Source organism: Jaculus jaculus, chromosome 3, assembly GCF_020740685.1.
Source record: "Jaculus jaculus isolate mJacJac1 chromosome 3, mJacJac1.mat.Y.cur, whole genome shotgun sequence".
Taxonomy (NCBI): domain Eukaryota; kingdom Metazoa; phylum Chordata; class Mammalia; order Rodentia; family Dipodidae; genus Jaculus; species Jaculus jaculus.
In genome coordinates this window covers 175209915-175234474 of record NC_059104.1, presented here as the reverse complement: position 1 = coordinate 175234474, position 24560 = coordinate 175209915, and the positions used below count along the sequence as shown (strand labels likewise).

Sequence of the window (24560 nt, the reverse complement as noted above, 5' to 3'; positions counted from 1 at the left end):
CATTCGGGTTGGGCCATTTAATTATTTGTTTTCTAATTAGTACAGCTTTATTTCTGGCTTTGGTCATTTTTCCAGAAGTCTCCATTTTTGATCCTCAATAACATTTGTCTCTATGCAGTTCTTGCCAAGCAGATAGACATGACAGATACCATGTACTATATTGGAGTCTCCTAAGGAGTTCAGTGCATGGAATTTAGAATTCTGGCATTTGACAAACTTCTGAAAGGCAAAACTCTTTCTTCTTAGCACTTGAAATCTAACTTCCTTTGGCTGGTGTCCTTTGTTTGAAATAATCTAAAAGAAAGTAGGATGGTGCTCTCAGTGTCTTACTGCTTTATAACCAGAGCTGTACCTAACACTTAGTGATGTTTTCTTTCCAAAGAGCTTTATTGGAGAAAACGTGTCTGTGGTTTAGCCTATGTATTGTACATTTTCAGACATGACATATATCTGAAAAGTATTCTAACAAAAAGAACTGTGTTTTCTGTGCACATTTAAGTGAATGGAATTTCAAATAAACATGTATTGTCCTCCCAATTTCTAAAGCTAAATGTTAGATGTAAAAAAACAGCCAAGCCACAGCTCTGGGCAAAGGCAGGGTTCGCAGATGACTCCCTTGGATGGACATGTGGCTGTTATTCCTTGTCTTGCTTGCTTTTTCCTTTTTCCTGTTATCAGTGGTTTAGAAAATGATTGCTTCCTACTTGATAATTTCAGTGGCCTCTTGATGGTTCAAATCGCCTGGTCACAGATTAACACCAAAAATTTACATTTAAAAAATAAATTTCTGGGGATGGAGAGTTGGCTTTGTGGTTAAGGCATTTGCCTGCAAAGCCAAAGAATATCAGTTCAATTCTCCAGGACCCATGTAAGCCAGATGCACAAGGGGGCACATGCATCTGGAGTTTGTTTGCAGTAGCTGAAGGCCTTGATGTGCCCATTCTCTCCCTCTCTCAAATACATATATAAAATATATTTAAAAAATATATTTCTGAGGAATTTATTTTGACCACATACATTTTAAAACTACTAGTATAAATCAGAAAAATTCTTTTTCTCCTATGGCATATAAAAAGATAGCACCCAGTTTAGAGTTGTATTGGTATTTTACATACACTGGTAATTCCTTCAACAGGTTTCATAGGCCTACATTGTGTCAGGCCCTGTGATTGTTAATAAAATATAGTTAAGTACATGTGAGCTATGGTCTCCAACATAAAGAGCTTGCAATCTAGGAAGGAAAATGAAGTATCTATATGAAACATTCAACACAAGGAAGCAGGCAATAAATGGCAGGAAATTCTAGATGAATTATAAACAGTACAGAGGCAGGCAGATGGTAAAGTCCAGAAGTTCAGTCAAACTGGCAGATAAATACTGGAAAGAAATGAGTGGGAAAGGAGTGGACAAGAGACAATGAAAGGGGGCTTAAGTCCCAGGTTAGAGTTTTCCCTTCATTCCTTAGCGAAGAACAACTGGTGCTTTTTGAAATGAAGAAATTGTTGATACATCAGACTTTAAGGTGGTTTCTTTTTAATGAGACAGCAATCATTTAAATGTCTATGTTGATCTTAATGTGGATCTTTTGGCTTTAATCATCCGGCATTCTCTGGGTACAAAGGTACAAACTCTTCCCCTGAAATAACTTACCACAAGTTACTGCACTGTGCTTTGTCATTACCATATACAGAAGCATTTGTGACCAAGGCAGAGGTAGTCTTCTAGTGTGTAAACAGGGTTCTTTAACAAATTGTTACTCAGGTTTTGGTCATTAGCTTTTTAACTTTGGCCTTGACATATGCAGCTTCCTAAGATGATGAAAATTTTTGATGCCTAGCTGATCATGAGGTATTACTTTTTGTTTCTGTATGTTTTCTTCCTAAACATATTAAAATTGCTGCCATGATTTTTATAGTTACTCTTAAATACTGAATTTTCTTGTATATGTCTATATGATTATTCAGTTATCTCCTGACTTAACTAATCCTTTAATAAAAATTAAGATGCTCATAAGCAAACACACAATTTATTCAATTATTAATATTTATCCAGAAATGTAACAGATATTTATTGAATAACTTCTGTGTGTTGAGGACATAGGATCAGTCTGCCTGATCCCTGCCCATAACCAAGGTTACAGCCTAGTAAAGGATTTAAAACAAAAACACAAGCAAATCATACAAAGGAGAAAAATCACATGATATTCTACTTTTCAGCAGTAGTACCAGATGCAAGAATAACTGGGATAATATTTTAATGATAGCAGAGTAAAATGAACTTTAAACCTAAATTTTATACCTGTACAAATTATCATTCACATGAAAAGGAATGATAAAAAAAATTCTAATATATAGAACCTCAGAGTGTTTGCCATAGAGTCCTACACTTCAGACACTTGATGGAGGCACTTAACCAGGAGGACAAACAAATCCAGGAGATGCTGAAAAGAGCCAGGTGCAGCAGGAGCCTTTCTGTACCTCAGGGTAGGGTTTGTGAGTGTTGTGAGCAAACAAAAAATAAGACCAAAGCAGAAGAAAAAAATATATTCAAAATAAATAAGAGTTAGAATCTGAGGACACAGCCAGGAAGGGAGATGAATATGGATGAGAGTGTATTGAAGAGTATATAGATTAAGAAAAACACAAATGTAGAAACGTGTCCTCCCAATAGAAATAGTTACAAATAAATGCCTGTTTCAGGATACATTGTCATATATATCTAGCTGTTTTTAAGAAGCATATTTGAGGGGCCGGAGAGATGGCTTCGTGGTGCAAAGTCTAAGGACCCATGTTCTACTCTCCAGATCCCACTTTAGCCAGATGAGGCAAGTGCACGGTCACACATGCCCACTAGGCACACAGTGTCTAGAGTTCGATTTCAGTGGCTGAGGCTCTGGCACACCAGTTTTCTCTCTCTCTCTTTCTCTTGCTCTCTCTAAAGTAAAATAAATAAATAAAGCACATTTGAAGCACAGAATGAACATATTGAAAGATAAAGGCTGGAAATGGACAGCTCAGGGACATGTAATCAAAGACAGCCAGTAGCACTGAGTTAAAATTAAACATAGCTTAACACAAACAAATCATCGTTGAAAGATAATGTGAGAAAAGCTCAGCTTTAAAAACATATAATGACTTTATACATGTATGTAACCAATAAAATATCTCAAAATGTGTATATAAAATTTGCAAGGTTACCTGAAGAATTAGTAGTTACCACTATAGTGGATATAGACAAGCTCATCCTAGTAGATATGTTCCCTTTGTATACCTAGCAATTAAAGAATATACATTTTCAGCCAGGTGCAGTGGTGCACCCCCTTAATCCCAGCCCTTTGGAGGCAAAGATAGGAGGATCACTGTGAGTTCAAGGCCAGCCTGAGACTACATAGTGAATTTCAGTAAGACCCTACCATGAAAACAAATAAAAAAGAATATATATTTAAAAATGGTTTTTCAGGCTGGAGAGATGGCTTAGCAGTTATGGAGTTTGCCTGCAAAGCCAAAGGATCCCAATTTGATTCTCCAGGACCCACATAAGCCAGATCTACAAGGAGGCACATGTGTCTGGAGGCCCTGGCATGTCCATTTTTTTCTCTCTCTCTGCCTCTTTCTCTCTCAAATAAATAAATAAATAAATAAAATATCTTTAAAAAATAAAAATGGTTTGTCTTTTTAAAGTATTTTTTAATTATTATTTATTTTTTGAGAGAGAGAATGACTTGGTGCTCCAGGGCCCTTAGGTACTAAAGTCGAACTCTAGACACATGCGCCCTCTTGTGGGCGTGTGCAACCTTGTTGCATGCATCACCATGTGTGTTTGGCTTATGTGGGTTCTGGGGAGTTAAACCTGGGTAATAATCTTAGGTTTCACAGGCAAGTGCCAGTTTAACTATTAAGCCATCTCTCCAGCCCAAGAATATACATTTTCTTAAGAACATTGTGGAAGTTACCAAATTGATCATGCACTGAGCCATGAAGCAAGCAAACCTCCACAAATTAAACATCAATTACATTGTCTGCTAATTCATAATTAAGTTAAAGGCAATGACAGCAAGACTCACTGTGGTTTTGCTTTGTACTTCCTGAATGATAAATGAGGATGGTCACCTTTAATTTTTTTGAGACAAGAGTCTCAGTAGCCCAGTCTGGCCTCAAACTTGCTCTGTACCTCCTGAGACTGGCTTTGAATTCTTGGTCCTCCTGCCCCCACGATCCCAAGTGCTGGGATTACAGGCCTGTTGTACCTTTTACTGTACATATGCTTATTGGCCTTTTAGATGTACTTTTTTGTGAGATGCCTGTTTCAACTTTTCCCTCACTTTTGTATGAAAAATCTTTTCTTATTGATTCATACAAGTTCTTTTTATGTTCTGGAAGTGAGCCTTTTGTCAGTTACATATATATATACACACACACACATACACACACATTTATGTAAACTCTCCCCCAGTCTACTATATGACTTTTCCATTTCTTAGTGATGTCTTTGGTGAACACTTATAACTTTAATAAAATCTCATTTACTTATTTTCTTCTATGATTAATGGTCTTTGAGTCCTGCCCAGTAATTCTTTACCCACCTTAAGGTTTCCTACAGAGGTTTATCTATTTTCAGTTCTCACATATAGGACTGTCGTCACATCATGAGTTAATTTTTGTGTGTATTTTAATGTAGCAATCAAAGTTCATTATTCCCCCTTCAACATGATTTCCAGTAGCCTCAGCAATGTAATTTTGAATGAAAAACAAAAAAAGTCCCAAGTCCTGATACTCATTTTGTCAAATTAAACCACCTAATTAAATATTCCTTTAAAAATACTTATAGAGGGCTGGAGAGATGGCTTAGTGATTAAGCGCTTGCCTGTGAAGCCTAAGGACCCCGGTTTGAGGCTCGGTTCCCCAGGTCCCACGTTAGCCAGATGCACAAGGGGGCGCACGTGTCTGGAGTTCGTTTGCAGAGGCTGGAAGCCCTGGAGTGCCCATTCTGTCTCTCCCTCTATCTGTCTTTCTGTCTGTGTCTGTCGCTCTCAAATAAATAAATAAATAAAAATTTTAAAAAATTATTTAAAAAAATACATATAGATATGATTAAGATATAAATAAAAAATCAAGGGAATGATAACTATAAGATCTGAGAGTAGATTCCCCCAGGAAGACAGGGTAGAGAAAAGCCAGGTTCATGGATACAAGTTGATACCTGTTTTCTAGATGTGCAATTCTATTAGGGAAATGTATCATTCATGTGTGTGTATATATATATATATATATATATATATATATATATATATATATATTACACGCATATATGAATCAATAAATGAAAATAAGCCTTTGAATGGATTAATGACCAAATATGTTCTGAGGCAATAAGGACTGCAATCTATTTGCAGTGCACCTGAAGTCCAGGAGAAGGTACTTAAAGTCCTATGATTAAATAAATCATAAAAATGATTTCTAATGTGCCACCATTTGAAAATTTAATTAATCTTTCTTCATTTTTGTTTGAAGCAAAGACATAAAGCATCTGAGTTATAAGAGATTTTCTACCAAACCATTGGGTTCATCTTCTTTTGCACTGACACAAGAATTTTGAATTGTCCCTAGTGCTCCAGAGACTTTAAAAAATATTTTAGATGAGACTCAGGACAAGAGAGCTAGGCCTTTTGTTTTCCTTGTGAAGTAGAGGAGGCTGACGTAAAGAAAAAGATGTGGAGAGGATTACTTCCAATCCTGCTCAAGCAGGTGAGAGAAACTGAGGATGTTGACACTTATCCCGAAACAATCTTAGCACGCATGTCCCTGTATAGCCAGGTGCCTGGGTGCCTGGGTGCCTGGTGTGACAAATGGTTAGGAATAGAGGGAGTTTAGGAGCTCATTTATGCCTCTGACTAGGAATCCTTCGCTGAAGTTAGAGATGCACCTCTGAAACACAGTGAATTAATTTCTCAAACTCTTTTCTCCTGAAGACTAGAAATGTCAACCAGCCTCTCCCACTCACAGTATTGCTACTTGCAAAAAGAGATCGCTGGCGTGTCCTTTGGAAACACTTCAAGTAGTACAGAATTTCTTTCCATAGTGACTGCTGTTACCTTGATTTGCAGCCTCCTCTGCTGGCTGTGGCCCATTGGGGTGTTTGCTCATTCAGTCCTTTGTGGGCATCTAAAGGCTGCATCCCACTTTGTCCTGCTACAGATCCTATTGCTATTTGTCATGTAACAGTAGCAGTTGAGATTACCCATGCTAAGTGATTTAAATGGTATGTAAAACAGGAACAAGAACTTTCTTCCCATTCCTGAAGCATCTTCTGGGTGCTTTCAAACATTCTGGACAGGCTTCTGTATGCACTTTACAAACATAGATTCTTACTGTGTAAATGGTTCCTAATATATACATATATAGTCCATATTCATATACATATTAAACGGTGCCTAATATATATAGGGGATGTTTCCTTGTTTCTTTAAAAGTGCAATATTTTGAACTGTGAAGACACCATTATTTTGTAAATGGTCTCTTATGAGTATAGAAGATATGAATTGTTTCAGATCTCTCCTATTATGATCAGTGGTGTAACAGATTTTCTTATAAATACATTTTGTATAATGTGTTAGCATTATCTGTAGGATGGATTCCAAACAGTGGAATTGCTGGTCAGAGAGACCATGCATTAAGCCTTTTGATTGGTTACTAATTTACCCTTCCACAGAAGCTAACAAATGATTCTGTTTGTTTCCTTATACCCTCCCAAACACAGGGCATTATCAGATTTCAATTTAATTAGATAACAATTGATACCTCATTGTTTGGAGTGTGTTTTATAAATTTTTTGAAAATGAGCATCTCTATATGTTTTGATAAAGTACTTTTTGTTGAAAAAATTATCAATAAAAACATCACCAAAGGAAGTGTTCTAGTTGTTTACAAAAACAGAAAACGGCTATAAGCAAAGATCCTGAGTATTCTTTAGTTTGCCAGTTTTCTTAATATTGTTTTGCTCTAGCTCATATGTATAATTCATTTTAAAATACTTACTAGTCATGTATTATTTACAAAACACTGATAGACACTTTCTTTAGATGTCAGATGGTGTTGGATGAGGAATTATGTTAACATCTCCATCGGTGGGCCTGTCTACTAGGGAACTAAACCTAAATCCTACTCTTTGACTAAAGCTTTTCCATGAGTTTCCCCCTTCTAATTTTTCAAAATAAAATTAATAGTCTTCACTATTTGCTGGTTAGACAAGTGGGAATGCTTTGGCCCCAAAGCCCAGTCTCCTCTATGGAAGCCTCCGGGCTGTCACTGCTGCCTTCTTCCCATTTGCTGCATCATGGTGAGAAGTTCAGTATCTGATGTCGATTCAGCCCTGATGGGAGCTCAGAGGTTGGCACTCGACACGGAGGTGTAAGTCCTGTCAATGCAACCTGGGTTTTGTGTGCTTGCTTGGTTCCCTTATAATTTCTCTTATACTGGAAGGCTCATGATGACACAGATTTGGCCATTTATATATTGGTTAGTTCAAATACCTGATGCAATTTCTCCTTAGACTGCTAGAAAGCAGGAAGTGGGTAGTGTGTTAATGGACTTTAGACAGTAAGGGAAGCCTGGTTATCATCGCACAGAACCTTCATATCACAAGTACAGGAGGCAGAACTAACATTTCTGCGTAGTAGAGTGTGGTGGTGATGCTCTTGTCTTAGATCCTTTGCTCATCTTCATAATCCCTCTGGAATGAGATACAGAGCAATATCTGTAAGTACAAAGATACTGTAGCCATAAAGTGCTAGCCCCAAGCTCCTGGGCATGTGTGCAGTGACCCAGCGCCTTAAAGACTGCTAGAAGCACATATTTAAGGCAATGTAGACAGCCCTTGTTTTACATGAGGAAGCAGGAAGGGAAGAGTGAAAACACAGATAAAATCCTGATTATTGGGAAGAGTCTTTGCCCAAGGATCCTTATGAAAACACAAGACCCTGTCCGTTGGTTATAAATATTCTGAAGATGAATCAAAATAAACCAGTGTTCACTTAATATACTATATTTTAGAATCTTAGAAATACTAAGAATTGAACTTGGGGGTTAAAACATTTACTGAGATTAGTCTAAGTAGTGGGGGGAGGATCTTCTTTATACCTTGGCAACTTGTTCCAGCTTTCTACATTTCAATCTGCTTTCAGCATTGTTCTTTGTGCTTTCTGTGTCGTGAGACACCTCTGAAAGTTCTTCAGACATGGTGGCTGTTTGCAGCCATTACTTCCTCCAGAGTTTCGTCATCCTTTTTGGCACACTCCTTTCCTCAGTTGCTGGCAAGTTTGCCTCTGTTAAGGTCCCTGGCCTGCAGATCTATATTCTTTTGTTGTTGTTGTTTTTTGAGGTAGGGTCTCACTCTGATCCAGGCTGACCTGGAATTCACTATGTAGTCTCAGGGTGGCCTCAAACTCTCGGTGATCCTCCCACCTCTGCCTCTCAAGTGCTGGGTTTAAAGGCGTGCGCCACCACGCCCAGCATAGATCTATATTCTTTTTTTTTTTTTTTTTGGTTTTTCGAGGTAGGGTCTCACTCTGGTCCAGGCTGACCTGGAATTCACTAGGTAGTCTCAGGGTGGCCTTGAACTCACGGCAATCGTCCTACCTTTGACTCCCGAGTGCTGGGATTAAAGGCATACACCACTACGCCCGGCTTTAGATCTATATTCTTGAAATGGGCAGTGTTGCTGGTCTTGTAGGTGGCTGCTGTTACTCCAGTTACATTTGGTTTAAATCTCACCTTTAGCGTCACCATTTGTTTCTCTCCACTTTTTTGTTAGCTAATTGCTGGGTGACCTGATGCGTACTTAAGCTGTCTGTGAGTCAACTGAGCGACAGAAGCCCAGTGTCCAAGAGCCAGCGTAACCATTACACTTTGAAAGAAGTGACATGATTGGCCACTGATCATGACACATCTGTTTGATTTGTGGATGAAAGAAGTAGCAGTCAAGTTTGAACTTTATGTAATGACAGTTAATATACCATGGTGACTGAAATTTCTGTTCTGCTTATTGGGGGAATGGTGCTATTAATTAAATCATGATAACTGAAATATATGCATAGCAGGACTTTGAAAAGCAAAGATTGCCAGAATAAATGGGCTGTCACATTGTACTGATCACATATGAGTTCCGCAGTAATTGTAATTTTGTTGGGCATGGTGGCTCTATACTACATTCGCTCTTTTTACAGCTTTCTAGAGGTGACTTGTAGACTTTAAGCGTTACTTTGTTGTCTAAATCAGGACAGGTGCAGGCTCTGTGGCAACAAGCGGCCTCCACATCCCTGGCTCTTAGTCTTCCCATTGCAAACTGCCTGGCAGGAGAGGAGGAGGGGGAGCTGATTTGCTCTGTCCTCACTGGGGTGCCAGGCTAGGGGGCTCATGGCCTCTCTCAGTACCAAGGTAGGGCTGGTGAAAGTTTCCACCTAGAAGAGGAGCATTTCACTGGCCGAAGTAAGTCATGCTGGAGAAGGGGAGAGAAGCAAAATTTCCCATGTACCTAGAAGGACACAAAGGTGAATTGTGAACCACACTAATGAGTCCTTCAGTGATCAAAGAGAAAGCTGAGGGTTGAGCCATTGAGGACCAGGATTACAGACAGCTAGGTCAGATTGTCCGGTTGCTAGTGAAAGCCTCAAGTTGAAGCCAAGATGTTTGTACTCGCAGTCCTTCAGCCAGGGTACTTGCATTTAAGACAGGTGTGGTGGAGGGTAGGGTGCAGTTAAGAGGTCGCCGCAGAGGCGGTAGAGGAGAGGTGGCTCATTAGGGATCAAGAGGCCCTGGAGAGAGAGCTCATTCGGATGAGTGAGCGATCCAGCATTTTGGATGAGTGAGCAGATCCAGTATTTTGGATGACTTTGACCCTCTCCAGCTACTGTCCCTGCCCCAATATGTGCTTCCAGTTCTAGGATACCTGACAGAGGTGACTCTTAAATTGCACAGAAGGAAATATAGGATATGGCTGACAGTAAAGAACGGCAAAAGCGTTGTGAAGGGAGGAGGTGTAACCAGTAGGTGGTGTCCTCAGTTCGAATGGAGACAGTAAGCACACTGGCCTTCTGAAACATGGTGAAATAGAAGAACCAGTGACTCACATGATCTTGACTTGCTGTTTCCTTTCCTTACTTAGTGTTGATCTATTTTTAGCGTGACTATATTAAACTAAATAGATCCTCACCAGTGTGTTCAGATGGCTGCTGTCAGAGGGTCCTGTCTCATAGTTTTGTGTGTCACTGATGCCTAGCACCTCAGTCCACCTACATATGAAGCTTAATTCAGAACTGCTGCATAGCTGTGTCTACACCTGAAGCTCTAGAGTTGACCTATGTGGGATCCTAATTTCTTGCCCAAATTTTCTCTAAGTATATTTCCAAGTCAAGCCGAAGCCATTTAACCCTGCATTCATATATTTCATGTGTGTGTGCACACATGTGGACACACGTGTGTGCATGTAATATAACGTTGTATAGTGTATGCATGAGTATATACCCACGCGCTCATCTGCAGTTGGCTGGGCTTGCTTGTAGTGGCTGGAAGGGGCCATCAGCTGCCTCCCTCTGTCACTCTTCTGCTTGTCCTTGCATAAGCCAGAGTCTCTCTCTGGTCGCAGAGTTTGCTGGATAACTGTGGTGATCCCTGGTGATTCTTCAGCTTCTCTTCTCTGCAGGATTGAGGTTACAGATGGTGGCCACAGCCAATTGTTGATGTGGTCCTGGACCTTGAACTTGAACAGTCTCTCAGGCAATCTTGCCAGCTCTCGTGTGTTTCTTTTTTTAAAAAAATTCTTTTGTTTATTTTTATTTATTTATTTGAGAGTGGCAGAGAAAGAAAGAGGCAGAGAGAGAAAGAGAGAAAATGGGCACGCGAGGGCCTGAAGCCACTGGAAGCGAACTCCAGATGTGTGCGTCCCCTTGTGCATCTGGCTAATATGGGTCCTGGGGAATCAAGCCTCGAACCAGGGTCCTTAGGCTTCACAGGCAAGCGCTTAACCACTAAGCAATCTCTCCAGCCCTCTTGTGTGTTTCTTGATACATTAAATGGGCTATTGTATTTGGGAAAGCATAGTAAAATGGTCAATTTGAGTGTGTTATAGTGTATGATGAGTCAAGTAACCACATTATATCTAAATATTCCAAGAAGAGCATTCAAATTAAGTATATTCATGGACAAAAGGTTTAACTAATTAACTGAATTTAATGTTTTGCCTGGCCATGTTAGTGTTGCATAAATGTACTGTCAAAGCCGGGCGTGGTGGCGCATGCCTTTAATCCCAGCACTTGGGAGGCAGAGGTAGGAGGATCGCCTTGAGTTCGAGGTCCCCTGAGACTCCTTAGTGAATTCCAGGTCAGCCTGGGCTAGAGTGAGACCCTACCTCAAAAAAACCAAAAAAAAAAAAAATAAATAAATAAAAAAAATAAATGTACTGTCAATGTTGGACTCTAGCTTTTGGGCAGTGTCTTACTGGGCTTCTAAGAGAAGTTGAAAGGGGTCTGTACATTCCAGGAAGTTGCTGTATTGTAACTTCTGCTCTAATTGGCATCATAAGTTTTGCTGTTGATTTTGCATTATAATTTTCCATATGACTATCTTTGAATTAAGGGAGAATATATTAAGTAAGAGACATGAGTTATCTAAACTGTTTATAACACACTGATTTTTTTGTTACCAGGGCAATACAGTTCCTTCAATGAGACAAACCAATGTATTAGAAATGATGAAAGAATGGAAAAATAACCCAGGAAGTGACGAGGAAAACAAGACAGATGCAAAGACTAACAGGTCCAATCAAGAAAAGCAGAAAAGTAAACAATACAGGGGAAATGTCCCCAATACCAGTAACACTGCAGATAAAAAGGAAGAAAAACAGGTAGGAATGAAGAAAAAAATATGAAAAACAGTCCTTCATGTCTCTAGACATACAGGTACGCGTACGCCTTTCTTTCATGTATGCAGACTATGTAGTAAGTACACTCAGCCTTCGTTTCACTCTCAGACTGTAGGGTACACTCACTTCATTTCATGTCTCAGACTGTAGGGTACACTAAGTCTTCATTTCATGCCTCAGACTGTAGGGTACTCTAAGTCTTCATTTCATGTCTCAGACTGTAGGGTACTCTAAGTCTTCATTTCATGCCTCGGACTGTAGGGTACACTAAGTCTTCATTTCATGCCTCGGACTGTAGGGTACTCTAAGTCTTCATTTCATGCCTCAGACTGTATGGCACACTAAGTCTTCATTTCATGCCTCAGACTGTAGGGTACTCTAAGTCTTCATTTCATGCCTCAGACTGTAGGGCACACTAAGTCTTCATTTCATGCCTCAGACTGTAGGGTACACTAAGTCTTCATTTCATGCCTCAGACTGTAGGGTACACTAAGTCTTCATTTCATGTCTCAGACTGTAGGGTACTCTAAGTCTTCATTTCATGTCTCAGACTGTAGGGTACACTAAGTCTTCATTTCATGTCTCGGACTGTAGGGTACTCTAAGTCTTCAATTCATGTCTCGGACTGTAGGGTACACTAAGTCTTCATTTCATGCCTCGGACTGTAGGGTACACTAAGTCTTCATTTCATGCCTCGGACTGTAGGGTACACTAAGTCTTCATTTCATGCCTCGGACTGTAGGGTACACTAAGTCTTCATTTCATGCCTCGGACTGTAGGGTACTCTAAGTCTTCATTTCATGCCTCGGACTGTAGGGTACACTAAGTCTTCATTTCATGCCTCGGACTGTAGGGTACACTAAGTCTTCATTTCATGCCTCGGACTGTAGGGTACACTAAGTCTTCATTTCATGCCTCGGACTGTAGGGTACACTAAGTCTTCATTTCATGCCTCGGACTGTAGGGTACTCTAAGTCTTCATTTCATGCCTCGGACTGTAGGGTACACTAAGTCTTCATTTCATGCCTCGGACTGTAGGGTACACTAAGTCTTCATTTCATGCCTCGGACTGTAGGGTACACTAAGTCTTCATTTCATGCCTCGGACTGTAGGGTACACTAAGTCTTCATTTCATGCCTCGGACTGTAGGGTACTCTAAGTCTTCATTTCATGCCTCGGACTGTAGGGTACACTAAGTCTTCATTTCATGCCTCGGACTGTAGGGTACTCTAAGTCTTCATTTCATGCCTCGGACTGTAGGGTACACTAAGTCTTCATTTCATGCCTCGGACTGTAGGGTACACTAAGTCTTCATTTCATGCCTCGGACTGTAGGGTACACTAAGTCTTCATTTCATGCCTCGGACTGTAGGGTACACTAAGTCTTCATTTCATGCCTCGGACTGTAGGGTACACTAAGTCTTCATTTCATGCCTCGGACTGTAGGGTACACTAAGTCTTCATTTCATGCCTCGGACTGTAGGGTACACTAAGTCTTCATTTCATGCCTCGGACTGTAGGGTACACTAAGTCTTCATTTCATGCCTCGGACTGTAGGGTACACTAAGTCTTCATTTCATGCCTCGGACTGTAGGGTACACTAAGTCTTCATTTCATGCCTCGGACTGTAGGGTACACTAAGTCTTCATTTCATGCCTCGGACTGTAGGGTACTCTAAGTCTTCAATTCATGCCTCGGACTGTAGGGTACACTAAGTCTTCATTTCATGCCTCGGACTGTAGGGTACACTAAGTCTTCATTTCATGCCTCGGACTGTAGGGTACACTAAGTCTTCATTTCATGCCTCAGACTGTAGGGTACACTAAGTCTTCATTTCATGCCTCAGACTGTAGGGTACTCTAAGTCTTCAATTCATGTCTCGGACTGTAGGGTACTCTCATGGCTTCAATTCATGTCTTAGACTGAAGGGTACATTCATGCCTTCAATTCATGTCTCAGACTGTAGGGTACACTCGTGCTTTCATTTCATCTCTCAGACTGTAGGGTACACTCAGCCTTCATTTCATGTCTTAGAGTTTAGGGTTGACTCATGCCTTCATTTCATGTCTCAGAGTTTAGGGTACACTCCTGCCTTCATTTGTTGTTTCAGACTGTAGGGTACACTCAGCCTTCCTTTCATGTCTCAGACTCTAGGGTACACTCAGCCTTCCTTTCATGTCTTAGACTCTAGGGTACACTCAGCCTTCATTTCGTGTCTCAGAGTGTAGGGTGCCCTCATGCCTTCATTTCATGTGTCAGTCTGTAGGTTACACTCATTCATCATAACATGTCTCAGACTGTAGGGTATAGTACACTCATGCCTTCATTTCATGTCTTCAGACTGTAGGGTACACTCTTGCCTTCATTTCATGACTCAGACTGTAGGGTGGACTCATACCGTCATTTCACATCTCCAGACCATATACCACACGCTCTGCCATTGGAATATTTGCTTTTCCTTTTAAATATATGTTGTTTATTTATTTGAGAGAGAGAGAGAGAAAGAGAAGTAGAGGCAGACAAAGAGAAAGAGAAAATGGGCACACCAGGGCCTTTAGCCCCTGCAAACCAACTCCAGATGCATGGGCCACCTTGTGTGTCTGGCTCACATGGATCCTAGGGAATTCAACCAGGGTCCTTTGGCTTCACAGGCAAATGCCTTAAACATCAAGGCATTTCCCCAGTCCTGGAACATTTCCTTTTCTGTTCAATCATTTTTTGTTATTGTTTGTAACAAAGGACCTTCCACATGCATTTTGTAGTTAGTAAAGTTCTATTTTTCCCAGTAAACTATAGAGATTTGGCATGTCCTAGTGTTTAAGATCAGTTCTGTAGAGTTGGACTCTGCTGACTTTTCTGTGAGAGAGCAAACACGGATTGAGCATGCCTAATCTGATAATCCAGCTGTCTCACATGGTGACTGCTCAGCCTGTTATAAACACTTAGGCTTTGAGGGCCATGTTGGCCTCTGTCACGTCTGTCTATTCCACTCCAGTAGTATAGCATGAAAAATGCCATAGACAGCAAACCACTGAGCAGGACTGTATTCCAACTAAATTTTTTTTAAAACAAAATAGTTGGCATGCCAGATTTGACCCATGTGTTCACATTAACATTTCATACTTTATCAGGCTACAGAATTTAAAATTGGTTTATGTATTACCCACAAAATATTATTACATTATTTTGTTATTCTTATATAATATTATATACTTGTATTTCTTTTTTTATTTGAGAGAAAGACCATGGGCACACCATAGCTTCTTGTTGCTATAGAAAAATTCCAGTTGTATGTGCCAGTTTGTGTGTGTGACTTTACATAGATAATATGGAATTGAACCCAGGCAGGCAGGCTTTGCAAGCAAGCACCTTTAACTTTTAAGCCATTGTTCCAGCCTTCTTTTATATACAATTATTTTTTTTTTTTTGAGGTAGGGTTTCACTCCAGCTCAGGCTGACCTGGAATTTACTATGTAATCTCAGGGTGGCCTTGAACTCACAGTGATCCTCCTACCTCTGCCTCCTGATTGCTGGGATTAAAGGCATGCACCACCATGCCCGGCTGTATACAATTTTATAACAACTAAGTCTATTTTTCACATTACCTTATTAGTTCTAAATATAGAGTCATTTTTTGTGATCAATATAGTTTTATTAGAATTTTTATTGATTCTAGGTTTCAGCCTCTTAACAGTATATTGTGATAGTTGACCCAAGCCACTCTTTTTCTTTTTTGTTTGTAAGATTTTTTTTGTATGTGTTTGTCCTTCTCTCTTGATAATTAAGGAGCCTATCTTAGCTCTTGAATAAAATACTCATCCTAGCTGAGTGTGGTGGTGCACGCCTTTAATCCCAGCACTTGGGAGGCAGAAGTAGGAGGATCCCCGTGAGTTGAGGCCACTCTGAGACTACATAGTGGATTCCAGGTCAGCCTGGGATAGAGTGAGAACCTACCTCAAAAAACCCAAACAGATAAATAAACTACTCATCCTGCCAGTGTGTTGTATGTGACTCAGGACAGTTCAGAAGTCCTGTGAGGAGTCCTTGCTGAGCAGTTCTCCACAGCCTGCAGACAGGAAGAGCATAGGGGTGCTGGCAGGGTGAACCCTGACCCAGGGCCAGGAAGGAGCAGCACTGCCTTCTGCGCCCTCCCAGACTGCGATTCCTGTCCAAACTGTGCAGGAGAGGCCCTGGAAGAGAGAGATCTGTTGATCCACTTTGGCTTTCTTCTGAGCACTTCTGTGTCTAGTAGATGTACATGTGTAGACCACGAGCATAACATAAAGACTTAGAAAGTGGTGAAATAACCGCACTTTATTATATTACAGTCACATGCTTGTTTAATTCTCCTCTTGCTTAGTCTGATAAGCCCTGCATTGTTTAGCAGTATAACTATTTTATGTTTCCTTTAAAAATAATATTCTAAACTCCATGTCTGCATTTCTTGTTGAACATACTTTGATGATTATCTTTCTGTTGGCTATCTTGGAAGAATACACATGTATAATCACACATATATACAACCAGACATACTGTACATACTCATGCACACACATGCATACACACAGGCATCTACATACATGCGTACAAATATACACTATATAGAGCATTTCACGTATGCAGATTTCATGAACAAAAAAAGCCCCCCATACTCAGAACTCACCAGCAACCCCACTTCTGATTGTTGGGAGCTTCCAAGCAGGCTTTGGATGGCTTGAGTGCTGTGGCAGCCGTTTCTGCAAGGTGGGAAAGAGTCGTCCTTCAGTGTCCTCTACGGCCCTTCCCATGCTCAGGTTTGAGTGTGGTATCTTGGGAGGAATACTTTATGTGTTGGGATTTTTTTTTTCCTGAAGTTTTATTGCCTCTTAAATAGACTTCTCACACATTTATATGTTTATATTTTATAAATCTTGATAAATATATTGTTCATTGTATCAATTTTTATGTTGAGATTACTTCTACTCCTCAAATCTTTTTAATAATAAAAGGTGGAATATAAAAATCCTGGAATGAGGGGCTAAGAAGATATTTCAGTCAGTAAAGTGCTTGCCTTGTAGGCATGAATACCTGAATTTGATACGTCATACCCACATGAAATACTGAGCATAGTGGTGTATGCTTGTGATCCCAGCACTGGGAAGGCAGGGACAAGTGGTTCTCTGGGGCTACCTGGCCAACTAGTCAAGCATGGTTTTAAAGCGCCAGGACAATGAGAAATCCTGTCTCAAAATTAAAAAAAAAAGAAGACATTCCTGAGGATGACACCAGAGGTGGACCTCTGGCCTCCACAGGGATGCACACACATGTGCATGTATACCCACATACATATAAATACAGACATGTACACACACATAGAAAAATCTGAAATGAATGTTGAGACCTCAGTGAGAAAGCTAAGTAGGAGATCCCAGCCTTTGCTTTCCTCCCTTGCACCCCAGAGAGATCAACTAGCAACTGTCCACAGAAAACAATACCTGAGTGGAGGTCCCAACATATGGGAATAAAACTGAGTCACCCGTGTGTTCCACAGGACAGAATAAAAATCTGCATTGATAGAGTAAAAAAGTAGGTCTTGTTTGGGCCACTGCTTCTCCTTCCTTCACATTGCCACACAGAGGAAGGTCCTCAGAACCTACAGCTTCCCCAGAGAGAAGAGAAAAGAAGGAAAGCAGATACCTAGTTTCCCTGTATTCTGTCTGGGAAGCCCTTTCTGTTGTCAGCTTATGGGAACCTTGAGAGAAATTGAACAGCTGGACCTTCCAGGGCATGACAGAAACAAAGCAGGACCTTCCTGAGCCCAGAGCAGCAGTTGTAGTGAACACACAGCAAATCGGCCAGCAGCAATACAACCGAGTCACAGAGTCTGTTTGGCTCCCAGAAGAGGTAGAGATGCTTTGTCTTGATTCCTAGAAGGCCAGCCTCCAGACCCAGCTTTCTTTTGTAGTCCCAAGTCTGCCCAGTGAGCAGGAAAGACCCTCACAATAATTTCTGAAAACTGCCAGGACTCATCTGTGCTTCCTGGGACCACAAAGACCACCCATCCCCAGACCCTACCCTGAATGGGAAGCGACCAAGTCTAAATAACAACCAAGCTTGGGTTAATTAAATAGCGCTTTCCTCCATGCTCTTTCTAGGGATAGACACCAAAGCTCTGTGTTACAACACCTGGAATGTAGCATTCTTCAGGGCTGGGAAGGCCTCCCTCAGACCTCACACAGGGAAGAACATCACTCAAATGGCCAATTACAACTATTAACAGGCACTGGCTGTGCCACACCTGAAAGTTAAAACAAGCACCTCTAGATCGCACCCCGGGAGCACCTAGACTACCACAGTGCCACCAAATACACCTGCAGCCTGGCTGGATCGGTGGCAGTTGTGCGCTGAGCAGTCAGCCTGACTACAGAGCATGAACAGCAGTCGTGCCCGAGAGCAGAGCAAAGCCAGTTGCCACCACGGAATTCTGAGTAAAGGCGGCCTGGCCACCCAGAGATCCTGAAAGCCAGCTCCACCGCCGCTCCGACTGAAATCACAGGCTGGTATAAACACTGATGGCATCGCGCAGAAGCTAGACAAGACAGTCGCCCCTGCAAACATGAAAGCCCAATGAAAGAACACAAGGATTACAAAGGCAGCAGACCATGACATCACTAAAGAAAGCTGCAGCCATGGACCCTAAAGAAAGGGAGATCTGTAAAATGTGAGGAAAAGAATTCTCAATGATCCTCTTAGAAATTCAACGAACTCCAAAAATATATGAAGAAAATCAAGTGAAATATGAAAATAGTGCATGAACTAAATGAGAAACTATGTAAAATCAAGAAAGAAGGAGAGAAAAGGAAATAATTTAAACAATCCTGGATTAATAATTCAGTGGGTGAACTAAAGAATACAATAGAAGATTCAACGGTCAGCTTAAAGATGGAACATTTGGAATTTCCCAACTGAAGATCAAAAAGAAAAACCCAAAAGGGCTGAAAAAGAATGAAGAAAGCTTATAGGAATTGTGGGGTACCATCAAGACACTTATTCTGTGCATAATAGGAATTCAAGAAGGTGAACAGGTAGGAATAGGGCCAGAAAGCATTTTTCAAAAATTATTGGATGAAATTTTCCCTAATTTCAGGGAAGAAGCCAACATCCATTTACAGAAGGTTCGTATATGTGCAATGAAGTACAACACAGGAGGAGTTCACGACCCGCAGTAATAAAATATCAAAAATCAAAGGCAGACGCCAGGCGTAGCAGCACACACCTTTCAACCCTGCACTGGGGAGGCACAGAGGTAGGAGGATTACTGTGAGATCAAGGCCAGCCTGGGACTATAGAGTGAGTTCCAGATCAGCCTGGGCTAGAGTGAGACCCTACCTAAAAAAAGAAAAAGAAAAAAAAATAAAATAAAAAATAAATAAATAAATAAATAAATACAGGCCTGGAGAGTGGGCTCAAAGGTTAAATGTGCTTTGCTTCTTGTGAAAGTATGAGGGCCCTAGATTACTTGAATTCAAATCTCCAGAACCCACATCAACATCTGGGTGTGGCCATGACACCTATAATCCCAGTTCTGTGGGAAGTAGGACTGGTGAATCACTGGGACTCATGAATAGTAAGCTTTGAAATCAATTTTCTTTCTTCTTGTTTTGGCTCATGGTTCTGGGGATACAGTTTATCATTACAGGGTAGGCATGGTGGCTGAAGTGGCTTGGTCATTGGCAGTGGGAACTGACCACTGGCTATATCATAGCAACAGATAGAAAGTAGGGAGTTAGCAGAATCAGAGGTAGGGTATAACACTGAAAACCCCATTATTATTAACATGCATTTTTGAGCAGCTAGGTCTCTACCTCCTAAAGGTTCCATAGCCTTTACCAATAATTATAAGCATTTGTGCAATCAATGCTGGAGTACCCAGATATGTGAAACAAACGTTAATAGATCTAAAGGGAAAGAGAGATACTGTAATACAATAGTGGTAGGAGACATTAGTCCCCTATTTTCATCAATAAGCAGGTCATTCAAAGAGAAATCAACAACAGAACATACCATTTTTGAATTTTAGACCAAATGAACCTAATAGGCATCTACTAAACAAACTATCAAACAGCTACAGAATATACATTCTTCTCAACTGTATATGGAATATTCTCCAGATTAGATCATGTGTTAGGCCATAGACTGTCTTAACAGATAAAAAAAAAATCAGAATCATACCAAGCATCTTTTCTGACAGTAATGAAATGAAAAAAAGATTCCCTTAAAGAAAGTAGTATGAAAGATAATTGGGACAGAGGATTGGTCTTTTGAAAAGATGAGATCAACACATCTCTAGTTAAAACTAAGAAAAAAATGAAAAGAGATAAAAATGGAGACATTATAGCCAATGCTACAGAGATACAGAGTACCATACAATGCTATTATGAACAGTACAACAAAAAATTGGGAAAACCAAAAGAAATGGGTAAGTTCCCAGGCTATACAAACTACAAAAATTGAATCTTTATAAAAATAAAGAAAACCTAATACTAAACAAGATTGAATCAGTCATAAGTCTTTAAAGAATAGCTTGGGATCTGTTGTTGTGTTACTGAATCATACCAAGTGTTTAAAGAAAAACTTATGCTAACTCCCAATACCAGTTCTCCAGAACTATTTTAAAAGACTAGAGAGAGGGGAATCTTTCCAAACTCATCCTCTGAGGCCATCCTTACCCTGTGTTGCAGTCCGGTTCACATTGCTGGTAGAAATCACCTAACCAAGAGCAGCTTCTGGGAAAAAGAGTTTTATTTTGGCTTACAGGCTCAAGGGGAAGCTTCACGATGGCAGGGGAAAACGATGGCATGAGCAGAAGGTGGACATCACCCCCTGGCTAACATAAGATGGACCACAGCAACAGGAGGGTGTGCCCAACACTGGCATGGGGAAACTGGCTATAAAGCCCATAAGCCTGCCCCCAACAATACACTCCCTCCAGGAGGCATTAATTCCCAAATATCCATCAGCTGGGAACCTAGCATTCAGAACACCTAAGTTTATGGGGGACACCTGAATCAAACCACCACACCCTGACATCAAACAAGACAGGAAGGCAACAAAAAAGGAATGCAGGCTGGAGACATGGCTTAGCAGTTAGATGCTTGCCTGTGAAGCCTGAGGATCCATGTTCAATTCTCAAGATCCCATGTAAGCCAGACACACAAAGGTGAGGCAAACACAAGGTCACACATGCCCACTAGGTGATACAAGCATCTAGAGTTCAATTGCAGTGGCTGAGGCATGGCAGGCCATTCTCCCTCTGTCTCTGTCTCTCTCTCTTTCACTCTCTTGCTGTCTCTTAAAAAAAAAAAAAAAGAAGGAATGCTCATGAAAACAGATGTACAAATCCTCCAGTAAGTACTAGGAAACTGAATTCAACAGCACACTGAAAAGATCCATCATCATGATCAAATAGGCTTCATTCTAGTGATGCAAGGATGGTTCAACTATGCAAATCAATAAATGCAATAGGGCTGGAGAGATGGCTTATCAGTTAAGGCGTTTGCTCACAAAGCCAAAGGATCCTGGTTCTATTCTCCAGGACCCACATAAGCCAGATGCACAAGGGTGCACCTGCATCTGGAGTTCCTTTGCTGTGGCTGGATGCCCTGGCACACCCATTCCCTCTCTCCCTCTCAAATAAATAAAATATATTTTAAAAAATAAATGCAATACATGACATTTTTTTGAAAAATCAAGCACAAAAACATGCAATTACTTAAGTAGATGTGAGGAAAACAATAAAATTCAGCATACTTTTATGATAAAACAAGTTAAGTTTGAAAGGAATATATCTCAACACAGTAAATCTCATAAATAGGTGCTGGAGAAGATGGCTCAGCAGTTAAAGGCCCTTACTTACAAAGCCTGATATTCAGGGTTGAGTTTGCTAGAACCCAGGTAAAGCCTGATGCACAAAGTGACACATGTATCTGGTGCTGCCTCACAGCAGCAAGAGACTGGTGTGCCTGTGCTCTCAACCCCTCTTTTTTCCCTTTCTCTCTCAAATAATTTTTTTAGAGCTATATATGAAGCCAGGCATGATGGCATATGCCTTTAATACCAGCACTCTTGTGGCAGAGGTAGGAAGATCACTGTGAGTTTGAGGCCAGCTTGGGACTGCAGAGTGAGTTCTAGATCAGCCTGGGCTAGAGAGAGACCCTACCTCAAAAAAAAAAAAAAAAAAAAAAAAGCTATATATGAAAAATCCACAGTATGTATCATATTCCATAATAAGGAAAAATTTATTAGTTTTTCTTCTGGATCTGGAGAAGAACAGGATGCCTACTTGGCTGTACCCCAAAACCACACCTCTGGTTGCTGGGGTAGTAAATTCAAAGGAAAGTTGAGGATGCCCACTTTTGTTCAGCATAGTACTAGAAGCCCTAGCCAAAACAATTAGGAAACAGAAGGAAATGAGGGGCATCTAAAATGGAAAGAAATGCGTTGTCCTTGTTTGCAGATCACATGACCTTGTACATAGAAAGTCCTAGAAAGACTCCAAAATGGTGGATTAGAAACACAATCAGTGTTGCTCTGGGAGATGGAGTCAGTGTGGTGAGAGAACAGCTGACCTTCAAGTTGGGTGGTGGGAAGGTGGTGAAGTTGAATTGTGGAGACTTGAAAACACAGAGATTTTGGAGCATAGGATGGGAAAAAGTATATTGTGGCAGTTTGGCCGAGGTTGAGGGTAGAGGTGGAAGGAAAGGAAAGAAAAGGGAAAAGGAAAAGAAAGGAAAGGAAAGAGGGAGAAACTCAGAAAATACAGTTAGCACTGGTCTCAGCACTGTGCAGAAGTGCAGCCTAAAGAGAGAGGGGCGGCATTTTCATAGCTTGCTGGCACCGGGGCCCTTCTTTCGAAGACGGAACCAGTGCAGTGTCAGGCAGCCTTTTCACAAAGGTCTTGTCTGAGCTTTCTGCTTTGGGAGTCAAAGATCTCTACATTTTTCCATTGGGAACTTAGAGCAGAAATCATGCCAGGACAATTCACCTGGTCCAGTGAATGGTGGAGTAGAGGGCCAGTGTGGCTGTGGGAGAAACACAATGAATCAGAATCACTGAGAGCTCCTTGTCGTGGGAGCCAGTTTAAGACACAAAGGTCACTAGCCATTTGGGAAACCAGCTGTGGGATCTGGGATGGGAAGCAGAATGAACCATTCCAAGTGATTATATGTGGGAGCTGAATTTCAGAACACCAGAATTGGAGGATGAGGGGTACAGATGATCTAGGTCCACTGTCTTCCATTCAGCGTGTTTGCTTGTAACTTCATGGTCCCTCTTCATCCCAGAACAGCCATAGGAATGTGCAGAGAAAAGAAAACCTGTGTAATTGGTGCTGGTGGAGGCCTTGTTCTCTGCCCAGGTTAGGGCAGCTGAGAGTGATTACAACTGCTTATGCCCAAACACCACTCCCTCTGCTAGCTGAATGGTCACCACTGAGGGACGAAGATCAAACACCTGTAGAATCGAGGGGTGCTCTCTCCAGGGGGCACACAGCAAAGGTCTCAGCGAAAGCTGAGAGCTTTCTACCCATACACTCTCTGTGGAAAGGAAACCTGAATGCTTTTCTTTATCTGTTTCTTTTCCTTTTTTTTTTTTTTTGTTACTTTATTTATTTGAGAGCGACAGACAGAGAGAGAAAGAGGGAGAATGGGCGCGCCAGGGCTTCCAGCCAGTGCAAACGAACTCCAGACACGTGTGCCCCCTTGTGCATCTGACTAACGTGGGTCCTGGGGAATCGAGCTTCGAACGGGGGTCCTTAGGCTTCACAGGCAAGCACTTAACAGCTAAGCCATCTCTCCAGCCCTTTTTTATTTCAAATTAAGACTTTTGGGTCATACCTACTTAGTCTGAACATTTATATATTGTAGTTTTTCTCTCATTTCTCCCATCTCTTCTCCTTTCAATATTTAATTTTAATATTTTTCCATCCTTTCTTTCTTGCCCATACCTTTAAAAATCTTTTTTTGTTGCGTTTTTAAGGCCAGGTCTCGCTTAGCCTAGGCTGACCTGGAACACACTCTGTACCCCGTGCTGGTCTCAGACCCACAGTGACCATCTTGCCTTAGCCTCCCAAGTGCCGAGACTCAAGGCATGTGCCACCACACCCAGCCCTTTAAATCTTTAATCGAATCATTTCTCTCTTTTTTCTCTTCTTTCCCCAGTTTTTCTTAAAAAAAAACAAAACATTTTATTTATTTATTTGAGAGGGAGACAGAGACAAAGCAGCAGACAGAAAGAGAGTATGGGTGTGCTAAGGCCTCCTTTTACTGCAAACAAATTCCAGATACACGCACTATTCTGTGCATCTGACTTTACATGGGTACTGGGGATCAAACCCAGGCCAACAGACCTTGCAAGCAAGTGCCTTTAGACACTGAGCCATTTCTCCAGCCTTTAATTTTTCTTTTTTTCTACCTTTTTCATCTGTACATATTTAACTAGAACATGTTTTGTCTCCTTTCTCATTCTACTTTTATTTTTCATTTAATTTTTTTATCCTTTCACCCCAACTCTCATTACCCTGGGGGTCCTCCTCAGTGGGATTATGGAGTTCACTGTGGAGTCATGAAGACCTAAGGTAGTTCTATGGAATAGTGGGTAAACTCTGCCTCA

The 24560-nt window shown here is 41.0% G+C and overlaps 1 protein-coding gene across 4 annotated transcripts in view; it reads left to right on the top strand.

Moving 5' to 3' along the window:
• The window catches only part of Stk33 (serine/threonine kinase 33), a 182879-nt gene that overhangs the window by 144281 nt on the left and 14038 nt on the right, over nt 1-24560 (top strand). For 3 of the 4 annotated variants that reach the window (XM_045145751.1, XM_045145752.1, XM_045145755.1), the window contains one exon: nt 11698-11895. The exons of the other annotated variant lie outside the window; for it this stretch is intronic. In XM_045145751.1, coding sequence (XP_045001686.1) covers nt 11698-11895 — 198 coding nt within the window. The remainder of the gene's footprint in view (nt 1-11697; nt 11896-24560) is intronic. 4 annotated transcript variants of the gene reach the window in all.